The sequence below is a fragment of the Ambystoma mexicanum genome, chromosome 2q (assembly GCF_040938575.1).
Source record: "Ambystoma mexicanum isolate Mex_15411 chromosome 2q, UKY_AmexF1_1, whole genome shotgun sequence".
Taxonomy (NCBI): Eukaryota; Metazoa; Chordata; class Amphibia; order Caudata; family Ambystomatidae; genus Ambystoma; species Ambystoma mexicanum.
The window spans coordinates 460,523,622-460,538,129 of record NC_090924.1 but is presented as its reverse complement, the minus strand read 5'-3'; the positions used below and the strand labels follow the sequence as shown (position 1 = coordinate 460,538,129).

Sequence of the window (14,508 nt, the reverse complement as noted above, 5' to 3'; positions counted from 1 at the left end):
AGGATTAGTGTCCGGAACTGAGGACTTTCTCCTTCCTGTTTGAACACTTCATATTAAGAAGAGTGGAATACTATTCATTTACGCATGCGCCCATGCCAGTTTCATTTTTGAACTCATTTCCTTGTTTTTGTGCGCTTCCATTTTAGAAGGAGTAAACAATATCTTCACGCATGCGCATATTCTGGTTAAAAGAACGCTTCTTTTATGAGCGATCATCTTTGCCAGCAAAAGATCCAATTAATGAACACTTTTATATATTCAGGAAACAAACAATTTTAACTTGAATAGCCAGAGTGTCATTTTTGGAATTAGTATTGAAGCAGCTAGAAATCATCAATACAAACTACATGTATAATATTTCCAGCGGGTTGTTTGGGTAAATGACATTGGAACTGCTTGAAGATTAACTCATTAAACTGAGAGAGATTAGCAGCTTTTTCACAACCGAATTGAAGAAATTAGTAAGAGCATCTGAGACTCTATTTTTCTGTTTTCTTCATTTGAATTCACACACACGTCCTCTAAGTTATTCACAGAGGATAATCAGGTATGGTGGCGTGTTTATTTACTTAATATTATAACGAGAAGTCAGAGCCAAGGAATTCAAAGGTTAGTGACTAAAGTGAATTTGTTGTTATTTTCACCAACAGGTTGACAGATAAAGAAGCTGAGCAAAACCTGAAGTTTATTATTTTGTCCCATTTTCCCCCTTTCCCTTGGGGGTGCTCTCAACTGAACTGTTTGATACCAGTTAAGAGGTTAGCATCCAAAGGGGACTGCGGGGGTTCAGCAGCTTCCGGGGACAACATCAGATTTGAGAAAGCCTGACAGCCTACTCATGCAAAGGGCTATATCCTAGATTGGATCTCGGACCACAACTATTCCACCTCAGTTAGCCCGATTTATCCATGCCCCTGAGCAGACCACCACGTTATCCTCTTCTCCAATCCCAAACTGACCAAAACTCATACCTTGCGTCTACCACCCACCCTTGCCAAGAGTGCCCGCAAACTAACCAAAGAGAACCTCCTACCCTATCTAGACTCGCCTGTATTCAAACCTCTGTTCTCAAAACCCCACTGTGTTAGCTGAAAGTTATAATGCTACACTTAAGAAGGCTGTTGAATCCATAGCCCCACTGTCCCTAGAAAAAGCTAAATCCGTAAGACATACCAATTCATGGTTTGCCGCAGAACTTCTAGAACTTTGCGCTTTGAAGCGCACTGCGCTCACCAAATGGCAAATGAACCCCCTAGAAGCCACTAAAAAAGAATTCAACAAGATAGCTACCCAATATACAAACAGCCATCATCCTAGCAAAATCCACCTCCTTCAACACCAGAATTACTAATGCCAAATCGCAATCCAGGGAGATATTCGCCATCTTTAGGGAACTAGTGACACTGGCTCCCATCACACGTCTTCTCCAAAGATGAACCATGGCGCTGGAGCATGCAAATGGCCTTGCTCAACAAAATAAACCTGCTGCAGAACAAAATCAGAACCAGCCATAACTCTCTTACCTCTCCTCATCCCATCTTTCCTACCGCTAACACTTGTACCCTGGTCAACTCATCTTTTGACTTCAAAGACGTTGCAGAACACACACTCCTCAAATACATCAAACTGTAAAGGTGACATTTGCCCGGCCAATATCATTAAAGGCCCTTTCTTTAGCCCCTTTCCTCAGTGCATTCATAAATGCCTCCCTCGCCTCAGTTATGGTCCCCCCTTGCCTGAAAGAAGCGTGGGTACGCCCGCTCCTAAAAAAAAACATCTCTGGACCCAACCTCCCCCAACAACTATCGTCCCATCAGCACAGTCTCCTTCCTGCTAAAAATTCTTGACAAAGCAGTATACATTCAGGTCCAACACTTCTTAGAAGCTAACTGCATTCTAGGTAAGCATCAATCGGGTTTCCGCCCAGGCCATGGTTCTGAATCAGCCCTACTGCACTTATAAAAACAACTATGCGAAATCATTGATGAAGGGAAAGCAGCACTACTCCTCCTCCTCAACCTATCTGCAGCATTTGACCTAGTGGACCAGAGGACCCTATGTACACACCTCACTGCCGCAGCTCCACTTTCCCATAAAGCTACCTCCTGGATCTCGTCCTTCCTCGAAGGGAGAGCCATGAGTATTTTCAGACCAGGCCTGCGCAGCGCCTTCCACCATCCACTGCGGAGTCCCGCAGGGCTCCTGCATCTCTCCCACCTTGTACAATATTTTTACCAAACTGCTCTTTGACATCCTGGATGCGATCGGCATAGCCTAAACTAACTATGCTGACAACACTCAAGTCCTCCTCCCGATCTCTGGAACATACGATACTGACGCTAAAGCCTTAGACTCCGTCTACTCCACCATCCAGGACTGGATGGCCGCCAACAGCATTTGCTTAAACTGAGACAAAACCAAAATCCTCATAGTTGGCCCCAAGGAAACCCTCAATAAACTCAGCAGTCATTACACCTCCTTCACCATCGACAGCACTTAGATTCCGGTTTCACCCTCCATCAAGACACTAGGTGTCTACCTTCATTACAAACTATCCATGTCATGCCAAGTTAATGCAATCACCTCCTCAGCTGCATATGCAACTAAGTTGATCAATGAGGTCAAACCCTTCCTATCAACCCAGAACTGTCTCACCATTGCAAGAGCCACGATAGGATCAAAACAAGACTACTGCAACGTCCTCCTAGTGGGCACCTCAGCAAAAAATATAAACAGACTTCAAATAATTCAAAATAAAGCTCTCCGCGCTGCCCTCAACATACCCAATAGGGAACACATCTCAGTTGCCAGGCGCTACTCACACTGGCTCCCCGTCAAAGAATGCATCCTCTTCAAGACACTTGCCATCACTCATAAGGTGCCTCGCTCACTTGGCCCTATCCTATCTATCGGAGAAACTAGTCAAAACAGGCTCCTCCAGGCCCGCTAGAGCGCACTACTCCAACCAACTCTACATTCCCATGGTTAAAAGCGCAAAGGCTGGCGGTGCCAGCTTCTCCTTCATCGCCTCCAGACAATGGAACGCCCTGCCACCCACACTCAGGAATTAACCCTCCCTTACTGCTTTCTGTAAAGCTCTGAAAATATGGTTTTTCATCGTAACCACACCCTCACACCCAGCATCACTTCTCCAGCTTCTACATTGAGAGTGCACCATTATACCTATTAGTGGTAGCCGGTTCACCTGTTACACCTCAAACCTCCTACATTTTTATGTTTTTTCTCTGTCCTCTGCAACCAGTAACTTATGTACTTGCTCTTGTCGGTACCAGGTTCCATGTAACCGTACGAACCTTGGACTGTATATTTGTAATTTGTGTAACTAGGTAAGCTTCCTTGCTACAGCGCTGTGATGCCTACGGGCTGCCTTGTGCGCTTTTTAAATGTAAAAAAATAAAATAAATAAACATTTTAAAATAGTGATTTTGGTCCTTTGACATTTTGGTAGATTTTATTTCTTTGTGAACATAGTTTTCAGAGTTAGGGGATGTTATGTAAAAGGTTTGTGATTTAACATTGGGGTTAGGACCTCTACCTAAAACAGAATCATGACAATTAGAGGATGGCATATTTAATTCCTGAACTCCCAAGGCACACATCTTATTCTGTTTAGATTACTTTTTTTAGCATATTCTCTGGGTAGTTTCATGGGAGGGACTTGTGTAATGACTGCATGCCATTAGGTATTTGGGAATTATAGGTCTCTCATCGTCACGAGAGGATGAATACAGTGTCTCTCCCATAGGAATCTTCACTTCCCCCTGACAGCCATCACCTCCCATGTGATCCTCCTTCATGATACCACCCCCCAGGGTTAGGATCAGGTAGCGGTTGCCTTCCCCTGGTCACATGGGAGGAGATCCTAAGCTGGGGTTCAGTGATGACTCTGCAGGATTCATCACAATACATCAGGCAGAAACACTTGTGACATAAAAAATGATGTGGGCAACAAAGATGTATCTAAAAACATACATCAGCCCATACGCCGGTGAAACATGGTGCTGCCCTAACCAGTTACCTGCAAGTGAGACTGGCAACTGTACTAGGGGAATGGCTCCTTTGATTGGCGGTGACATAAAACAAAGTAATAGAAAAGAGTTTTACTAACATAAGGTTCCCATCCACAGTTAGAATATGTTGAAAGATTGTCTAGAGGATGTTGTTTTAGTATTAGGTATCAACATTTATTTAGCATAATACAACATTTATAAAGAATGAATCAATCATGTATTAATCAACACTTCAAATTTCATGTGCGTTGCCAGAAGGCATCAACTCTAAAAACATAACACTTGCACAAATTACAGTGAGTCATTCACTCATTCATCCACATTCAATCCCTACCATACAAACACTTACCACTAAAACATATACCAGAATCAATTCAATGTGTAGTAAGACATTGTAATAGTTTCAAAAAACAAAAAAGAACATATTATAAAGTGCATTAAATGTTAAAATTACAACATTTCTAATGGTGTAATAAACCAGTGGAGTGGATCTAATCCAACTTTCTTCAACCGGTTTCGACGAAACCGGTTGAAGAAAGTTGGAGATGTGATCATATGGACTATACGGATTAGATCCACTCCACTGGTTTATTACATGCATTAGCACTGTTGTAATTTTAAGATTTAATGCACTTTATAATATGTTCTTTTTCACTAATAGGCTGAGGCACAGGACAGAAAGATAAAGGATCATATTAGGAGAACATGTTGGGAGGCCTGTTCAAAGCAGTAAAGGACAGGCCAAACCTCTTATGTGGAGAACATCAGGGTTACTGCCTCAAATTCACAGAATAGATAGAAAGACAGATGAACTCCTACTTAGAGGGCATTGTTGCACCTCTTCAGAGATGCAATGGACAGCCAACGAGACAGGGACAACACTTATCAGAAAACATAATGGTCACCTCCTCAGAAGATGTTACTTACAAAACATTACGGCCAGATACTCAAAGGCACCGGAAAAGCATACAGACTGACAGAGGAAGCTCTTACTTGGAGACATCATGGCCACCCGAGGACAAACAGACAGATGGGTGCACAATGGCCACCTTTTCAGGAAGACACAGAACAGAAAGACAGAGCAAGATATTACTTGGAGAATTGTAGATAGAGAGAAAAACAATAACTGAAAGGACATCAAGTTGAAATACTCCAGAGATGCATAGGGTACTAAGACAGATGAAGCTAGTCTCTCACAGAGAGGCTCCAAACAGAGAGACAGAAGAAGCTCTTACTTTGAGAATGTCAGGGCCACCTCCTTGGAGTGACAGTACACGGTGTGGAAGATCCAGGAGAAGCACAGGCAGAGAATGGCACCCATGAAAAAGAGGCCGAGCACCACTTTCTCCTGGAGCGGGGACACAAAGTCAATGTTGGGGCTGAACATGTAGGCCAGGCCACTGCACAGGAAAAACAGGAATCCTGGAAATTGGGCAAGGGAAAAGAGAGGGGACATGAAGAAAAGAAGAGCACAGTCAGAGAAATCAGGAGTCGCAGCCATCAAATAATAGTATACTTTTAAATGTGTCCAAAAACTGTAACTTCATTGATACACAACACTGTGCCTTTCTGTGAGGATGAGATGAGGATGAGATGTGTGGCATGATCAAATAAATGATCTTTCGAAGCTGCTGTCCTAGCAGCACTATGCTCAGGTTACCCAGAGAGTCATGGAGAACAGACGTGTCCTCAAGTTACACAGATCATAGAAAATTACAGCAACATAGGCATAAATATGTGAACACAGACTATATAAGCTAGGGCCTAGGATGCATTACTCAGAGGTCCGATATTTGCCTAGGTTTATCAGACCTTATAAAGATTAGCCTCAGCTACCGAAGCCTGTTTAGTTTGATCTCATGGGCTCATGCCTCAGGTTATGTATATATTACAGGTCTAGGCCCCAAAAAGCAGAGCGAGCACTCATATTTAAATGGTCTTGAAGATTCAGGTCTCACAAAACAGAGCTAAGCCTTAAGATACACAATTCTCATAGATGGCCAGCAGAGCTATCCATCAGGTTACACAGACATCTCAGGCTCAGCCTTAAATTACATAGTTATCCTTCATTCAGGTTATGCATATCCTACAGGCTCAGAACGGAGAGATCAGAGTTAGCCATCCAATCTCAAAGATCGTACAAGCTCAGCGAGAATTGTTCTTGCTCAATTTATACTGATTTTACATGTTCCATCTTCAGACAGCAGAGATATCACAGATCCCGGTGACTCAGGAATCAGAGAACAGGTTTATCCTTCAGAAAGCTTGTTAACTCCTGCTCGACCAGAAACCAAAACTCAGTCTACTGTAACCATTCAGCAACATTGTAAATGAACCATCCATAAAACTAAACATAAGTCAATAGGTCAGCAGTTCTATCTCTTATAGTGGCAGTCATTGGTGCCCAAATGAATTGGGAAACTTAGTGTACTCTGGTGTCTAGTCAATGCCTAGGCTAGCCAGCACTTGCCTCATTCTTGGATTAAGGTGTAGGACATGAGTGAACCAGTTGCAACACAAAGAAGAGCCTTGCAATGTGGAGAAGCTCCTGGACCCAAGAGATACCCTTCCCATACTCATTGAAGATGCTACTCACCGATCAGATGTGTCCAGATATTGAATGTCTCTGTGTGTAGTCGGAAAATGCTCAAGAAGCAGGCCTGAAAAGAGGGCAAGGGTGGACGATGGCCATTAAGCAGGAAGTCGTTGTCCTTCAGCCAGTCAGGTAGCAGTTCATATGGCAAAACAGACCATCGGCCTTCCCAGACCTGTAGAAAAAGAAAAACAAGCAATGCCATTATCATTTGCAGTGTGGGGGCACTAGGTATGTCTAGCCCAAATGGCACCTGGGCTTTCAGTCCTCTTTATATGCCAGAGAGCATGATTTATGTTTTGGCCTGTGGTTCACTCATCACATGCCCAGTGCTATGGTTTGAGGTTTGATCTCCAGTTCCTATTACATTCAAGAAGTCATGACCTGAGTCTTGGCCTCCAGTCCTCTTTCCATACAATTGCCATGACTTGGGTCGTGTCGTCTGGGCCTTTTATTACATTCCAGGGTTCCTAAGGCATGTGTTTCGGAATTCAGCCCTCATTACGCACCAGGGGGCCATACCCATTATATGCCAGAGATTATGACCTGGGTTTGGTCCTCTAGTTTACACATTGCATGCCAGGAGTCATAAACAGAGCACTGGCCTCTGGACTGCTAATTACATACCAGGACAATGGACCTGGATTTTGGGCCACCAGCTTTCATGCACACAAGCACCTTGACACCCAGTGCTCTTTAAATGCCAGACCATAGATAAAAACCTAGGTCTTGATTGTCAGCCACTGTCAGGTCTCGAGTTTTAGGTCCTACTTAGTTCAGGTTACTTTTAGGATTAGTTTTATTTTAGTTCTAATTCTGGGTGATTTATGTTAGGTTGAAAGCATTCAGTAATCATATAGCCCTAACCTTATTTACTGTTACAGAAAGAGAGTGGTTTCCCAATCCCTCGTGGTGGAGGTGAGACTGAACAGTGATTGGTCGAGAGGTGATCTTCAGGATGATTCTACAGGCATTCTAGACTGCCTTTCATTGCCCCTACCCTGTCAGGAAGGTCCCATTTTAGTTAAGATCCAGATTAGGCACTTAGTGAAATCTTCCCAAATTAATTACTCTTGAAACTCTCTGGAAGAAGCTCAGCACGACGTGGGACACGTAAACCAGAACCTATGGTGGCAGCGCAGCGTATCCTTGGATGTGAAAAGTTTGTTTAAAAAGACTTTGAATCTTGACTTACTTTTTTGAAGGAACTATATTTGACCTTTTAGTTATTTAGTTAGGTATTTAGGATTCAGTTTCATTAGTTTCCTGGTATTGCGCAGGAGCGCTTCAAGTAACTGTCAAAGTCCATTGAGAAAGTGTTTATTTTCATTGGTAAGTTATTGTTGTGGCGCATACGCGCAAAAACTGTTTTGAGACACTGTACCAATTTCGTCACCTGCAGTAGTCAATTGAGACCCAGGGGGTGTTTTCGCTTCGTGAACAATCAATGGTATAGTTGGAAAACCTTTCCCAAAAGACTTTTTTAGTGCACAAGTAACTGAAGAAATGTTCGTAGTGTCGACATAGACTCCATTGCGCATGCACTTCACTGGGAACGTCATTTTGAAGTACTGGACAATTGCGCAGAGTTGTGCCTAATGTAGTTCAGTGTTTTCCTGCAATTCAGTGCCTGTATGTGAGTAGCGTTGGCAATCGCGCTTGCGCAGTTCGCATTGGCGATTGTGTAACGCTCCAAATATTTACGAAAGGAGTTCAGCATTAACAATCGCGCATGCGCAGCATGCAAGAAGGCTTGTCTAATGCTTTAAAAAAAACGAAAGGAGTTTATTATGTGGCAGAAGCATTAAAAGGAAAGAAATTAGTTGTAATTCATCTGAAAATAAAGGAATTAACTGAAAACAATTTCCTTTAGAAAGACACTCATATAAAAATTAGTGTAACCATTTAAAAAACAGATTCTTGGAATAAAACTACGAATTGAAGATGGATCAGTTTATTAGTAGTCAAGACAACAAAGCCAGCAACTAAGATATAAAATCCTCTCAGCTCTTAGCAGAGGATAAATAGGTATGGTTCTCATTGTAAGAAGAGAAGGAAAAAATGTAATTTGTGATAAATGTATTTGAACAAGTTATAATAGTGATGTTCTTTCATTCCCTCTGCAGATGTCCATTTCATGAGAAGAAGGGAATCTGTTTGTTATTTGCTCCACTTCCCCTTTCCCCTGAGGGTGTTTGAGCTTCAGCTGTGCAGTGTTTACTTCAGCTGTTGGTCGGAAATCTAGAGGGGTCTGTGGGGTTCAGAAGCTCCTGCGGACCGAAGCATCAGGGCCGGACAGAAAGAAAGGCCAATTTTAGTCTGCCTGAGCTGTTGAATCTTGCAGTTAGAAAACTTTGGAGCACTTGGGAGAAATAATTCAGGAGTTGCGGGAGGAGCTTAGAATAGCCCATCACGAGAATATAAAATTAAGTAAGAAGGTGGATGAGTTGGGGGAAAAATGACACAAATTCAAGGTTCTCTGGGAATACAACAGTCCTTAGAGGCAGGAGATGTTGGGATTGGAACACAGCTCCCAGTTTTGGTTAGGCGAGATGTGGATATAGGAGGAGGAGCAGTAGGTGGGCAGGGATTTATCAAGTTCCTGTGCCACTTCCACCTCCAGAACGCTTTGGCAGGGATCAGAAAACATTCCAAAACTTTTTGACTCAATGTGAGTAGCATTTCCTTTGCAGGCCTAAGGGTTTCCCTACAGAGGCAGCAAAAGTAGCTTTTGTATTGTCTTATTTAACAGGGGAGGCAGCAACATGGTTGGTTTTGTTGGTTTCACAGGAGAATCCCATTTTGAAACATTTTGTTCAATTTATAGAAAATCAATCTGCAAAAACTGGGACCATCAAAATGTACTCTTCCTTAAGTCAGCCAAAACATGACCTCCTAGACAATTCATTGGTCCCTGTTTTTTGCAGATTTGCTTGGACAGTTTCGGAAGGATTGCCATATTTTGAATCAAATTTGTTTCTTCCCAATGAAGCTCATTGAGAAGAAATTCTTAGAGAATGTCACAATTCTGTTTTGGTAGGACATCCAGGTTTTCGGAAAACATTGGAACTAGTACAAAGAAGTCTCTGGTGGGATAACATGAGGGAAGACACGTTAGAGTTTGTGAAGACTTGTGAAACATGTGCTAAAGCTAAAGCTGCTGTGGGAAACCGTGCTAGTTTATTAGAACCTTTACTGATACCCCCAAGGCCATGGCATACTGTTTCGTTAGATTTTTTTGTGGATTTATATACTGATCAAGGATGTTCAACAATATTGGTTGTAGTGGATTGTTTTTTTAAGTAAGGTCACATTATACCTTTTAAGGGAGAAATTACAGCTTCTACGTTGGCTCAAATGTTTCTTCAAGTAATAGTTTGTTTGCATGAGTTACTAAGTCAAATCATTTCCGATAGAGGTCCATGTCAGAATTGTCTTCAGGGAATGATTATGTATATTAAGGTAGGTCTGGTGTGTGGGTTAATTAGTTTTGGGAGTGAATTTAGGAGAATATGTTGTGGTGTCATGTTTTTTGTGAAGGTTTCCTTAACTTCAGTTTAGTGTACTGATATGAACCCAAGCCAAGGTGGAGGACAAAGTCAGTTAGCTGATTGGCTGGGAATTCCTTTTGTTTGGTGGAAGGGAATTCCAACTGCCTTTCATTGTTTTTAAACAGCTGAGCAGGTCTGGCGTTTCAGGTTCGCCAGTGTTTTGGGCCTTCATCTGTGTATCGACAGGAACAGGAGTTTGCAGAAGCAATAATTATTCCAGCACTGTTAAAAACTGGTAGCTGGTTTCACAGGAAGCAGTGAATGAAGCATTATTTAAGATAAGTCACATAAGTCTGATATTTTATTTGTGAAGTACAAGTGTTTTAACTATTGGCTGAGCGTGTTGGTTAAAACTAAGTTTCAAGACAATCCGTTTTAAAATAACTATTTGTTCCGCATGTACATAATAAGGTTTATTGTGCTTTTTATATTGCGCATCTAATCTTAACTGTGAACGTGCGAGCCTCGACTCAATTGAAGACAGTTCTCGGCTGCTCGTGCTTACGGAGACTCACTGGGAATTAATTATAGAAGTTGTTTTCTTTTTCTCAAAAAAATCGCTGCACATTAAAGCGTGTTGGTAACGCTCGCACGCGGTAAGACACAGCCGTTTTTGTTTATTTAGTTGACAGCTGTGAATAAGTAACAGCTATCAGCGGCTAGCAGGCATACACGGATCCTGTTTTATTAATCAGGTTTGCGTTGCCGCCCGCGCCTCATGCATGCGGCAAGTCTTTTGAATGTCAGCAGTGGTTTGAACATTCTAATTTCCTTTATTAACTCACAAAGTCAACAAGGAAAGGATTCACAGGCCAACTTAATTGCGCAGTGACTGATTCCTTAATCCATGGAGACAGGAGTGTGGTTAAACATTTGTTCATCTGCATGGAAAGCAATCCAAACTAACATTCATTTGTGTTTCCTATGCTTCTTCTCCATGTTATTCTTTGTTGTTGCATAAATCTGCTGACAGTTTAAAGAATTGAACCTTTTCAGGTACTGCTTCTAAGAAAACACTGTACATTCAAGTATCTGACAAACAGGATAATTCTGAACAAGGAAATAACTGAAGAAACAAATTTAGTTTCAAGATGGTGAGACTATGGGCCTCATTACGACCCTGTCGCTCACAACATGAAGGGTGCCGGTACGGGACCGGCACCCTTCATTATGTGAGCGCTGATTCCGAGGTTCCTTTTGCAGGACCCGGACTAGACATCTGGTAAAACCAGATGTCCATTGCGGGTTCCGCTAGGGGAAGAGGGAGGTAATAAAGGGCCATTTGTAATGTGCCCGTTATTACCTCCCTTCCCATTCCCATTGAGCCCTATGGGGGCTCAAATGGGAATGGGGAATGGTTCCTTCAAGGAGGAATAACCGGGTCCCCCAATGTTGGAATGACCCGGTTATTCCTCATTGAGGGAACCCGGTAATGGAGCCCGGTTTGGAGGTAGCCATGGCTACCTCCAAACTCGTAATGAGGCCCTGTGTAGTGTGTTTCTTCAAACAAAAGCTAATGTTCATCCTCTGAGCATTCTGCAGAGGATGAACAGGGATGCAGTAATAGTGGTCAAATCTTGTGGGAAATGCAATAATTAACTATTCCCATGTTGCCATAACCTGTGTTTTCCTCCTATGCTGCAGATCATCTTGAGGGTCCGTAGGTCCGGAAGGTGTCTGTTCTTTGTTATTTTCTCCATTCCCCCTTACCCTTGAGGGTGTGATATACTTAGCTGTGGAAACAAGAGTTGAGTGTTTCACATCTTTGAGGGTCTGGTGGGTTCAGCAGCTTCCGCACATCAACGGCCAAGGCGCAGCGTGACAAGTCCACAATTTGTGTCAAGATTTTGGAGGGAGTTTTGTAAAAGTCTAGGTATGGAAGTTAAGTTGAGATCAGGCTATCACCCAGAAAGTAATGGGCAAGTGGAAAGGATAAATCAGGAGTTTGAGAAGTATTTACAATGTTTTTGGTGTGAAGGTTGAGGTTGGATAGAACTATTATGGATGGCAGAGTTTGCGTGTAATAATTCTAAGAAAGATTAAACATCTATCTCTCCTTTTTTTGCTGTAGAGGTTTTCATCCTTGGTTTCTTGGAGAGGTTGAGAGAGATGCAAGTATTAATCCTGCTGTGGAAAAAAGATTATTGATTCTTAGGGAAGGCTGGGCAAAGGCGATCCAAGTTTTGCAAAACAGTAAGATTAGTTATAAGAAATTTGCACATAGTAAATGGAAAGCTAGTCCTAAATATTTGGAGGGGGATCTAGTTTGGCTATCCACTAAGTATTTCAGGAGGAACACATTATGTCCACAATGTGTGGGTCATTTGAGATTGAAAAGGTAATTGGTCCGGTATCAGTCAAGCTTAAGTTGCCTCTGAGTCTAAAAGTTCATGCAGTGTTTCACATCCGTTTGCTAAAACCTGTAGTCCTGGGTACCAGGTTAAATTCTTTTCCTCAACCAGTCTTTCTTGAATATGATACTGAAGAATTTGAGGTCAAAGCAATTTTAGATTCAAGAAAGTCTAGAGGAAAATTACAATATCTCATTGAGTGGGAAGGTTTTGATCCTGAAGAGCGAACTTGGGAATTGGCGTTGAATGTTCATGCTAAAACATTAGTGACCAGGTTCCATAGAATTTAACAAATGATCAGGGTGAGAGATCACACATATGGTTCTATGTTGTACTATCCCACACTTCTAGATTCAATAACAACTGTACTGGATCTGTTAACACCACCAGTTGGTGGTCACTTTCTTATTTATTGTGTACAATAATTACTTAATTCTTTATGCATTTAGCAAAACAGACCCAAACCAAACAAAACAGACATTTCTTACAATAGAGACAATGTGGTAATACCACTGTGTACCATCCGATTCAATTAAACGGATTAAACTCAACAACAATGCACATGTTCTATCATTCATGACCCAATGTTGACAAATGAATGTGTGCTCTCCAGGGACAAATTGCGACACTGGAGTATCAAACAGTGTACAATGTGACATCAAATACAGAACATCAAAACATAAAAGTCAACATTATAATGTTTCGGCCAAGTGTAGCTATTTCTTGAAGCTTTTGGTAGGGATGGCCTTCTTCAGGACAGGGGAGAAGTGTTCCCGAAGTCCGTGGGGTATCTGTCAAGGGACAATGACAGAGGGGAGTTTGGGTTAGAGCCGAGTGTGACCTCAGGGATAAACTATTTACACAACTTAAAATCCACCTAGGATATTCTAATGAATTAAAAACACTGTCCCCGAAGGGATGCTGATCGACCGCCTACTGTCATGCGCGTCTGCTGAGGTAAGTGTTTGTGAAGTGCTCCCTCTATAATTGATGAGGGCTGTATTCGCATTCAAACTCCAAGCCCAAATGGTGGATGTTTGACTAATCCTCTTTCTATCTGTAAATTCAGAAAAATAAATAGAAAGAGGGGATAGACCCCTGTCAGGCTATGCGTGTGAGATGCTCATTAGACTCTGACTGTTATCCGAATGGAGTCTTACCTCCAAAGCATGTCACTGTGCAATTCCGACCTGCAGTCACGTTGACTGTCTGAGCGTATGTAGTTCACTGTTAGTACTGTGTTCTGTAAGGGCAAAGCACATGGGAGAGCATTGTCATTGAAAACTCTCCACGTTAGTGTCTAAAATGATCTGTGGGTGACAAATAATCCCTGCGGTGCCAAGAAGGATACATCGCCAGGGTGTGCCTTAGTTAAAGACTCTGTGAGCTACTCCTGTTTACTAACGTGATGAGTATAGCTGTTATCCTGTGCACCCCCCTGTGGAAGCAGCCTCGGCTAGCATATAGGTGGATGGCTACTGCCGAGTATCGGTGGTGCCTCAAGTGATAGAGGGTCCCTGTAGGCAGACGAGGTTTGTGCAGTGAACGAAGGCAAGGGGCTGTGGAATTGGCAACATTAACTTACTCATTCAGAGCCGAAGTGAATCATGCTGTTGTGTGAGGCACTGCAGCGGGCGTGTTGCCTAGGGAAACACTAGACGAATGGAGCTGGGAAAATGAAACTAACTACGTCTCACAGTGGTCCCGCCCTCGCAGCTCACATCCAATCCGTGGCCGCCACATTGGCCAATGCGGGGATGCGTGTGCACGAGGCTCGGATTTCATTAGTTGCCTCTGAACGCTGGAAAAACTGGGCAGGTCGCAAATCCTGTACAGAGAGCTACGTGACTCCAAGGGTGCGCGTCTGAGGACAGACATACTACTATAGTCATATATTATCATGCACGGTCTGGCCGCTGTGTCAGCAGTGTCTCTCTGGTTCAAATCATGCTGCATTCACCTCATACTTCTGTCAACGACAG

The 14,508-nt window shown here is 42.6% G+C and overlaps 1 protein-coding gene across 1 annotated transcript in view; it reads right to left on the bottom strand.

Moving 5' to 3' along the window:
* LOC138569525 (adiponectin receptor protein 2-like) overlaps window positions 1-14,508 on the bottom strand; it is a 336,710-nt gene that overhangs the window by 179,109 nt on the left and 143,093 nt on the right. The window contains exons 4-5 of the mRNA XM_069647575.1: window positions 6,628-6,799; window positions 5,267-5,453 (exon numbers count right to left, since the gene is read on the bottom strand). Of these exons, the coding sequence (XP_069503676.1) occupies window positions 5,267-5,453; window positions 6,628-6,799 (359 nt within the window). The remainder of the gene's footprint in view (window positions 1-5,266; window positions 5,454-6,627; window positions 6,800-14,508) is intronic.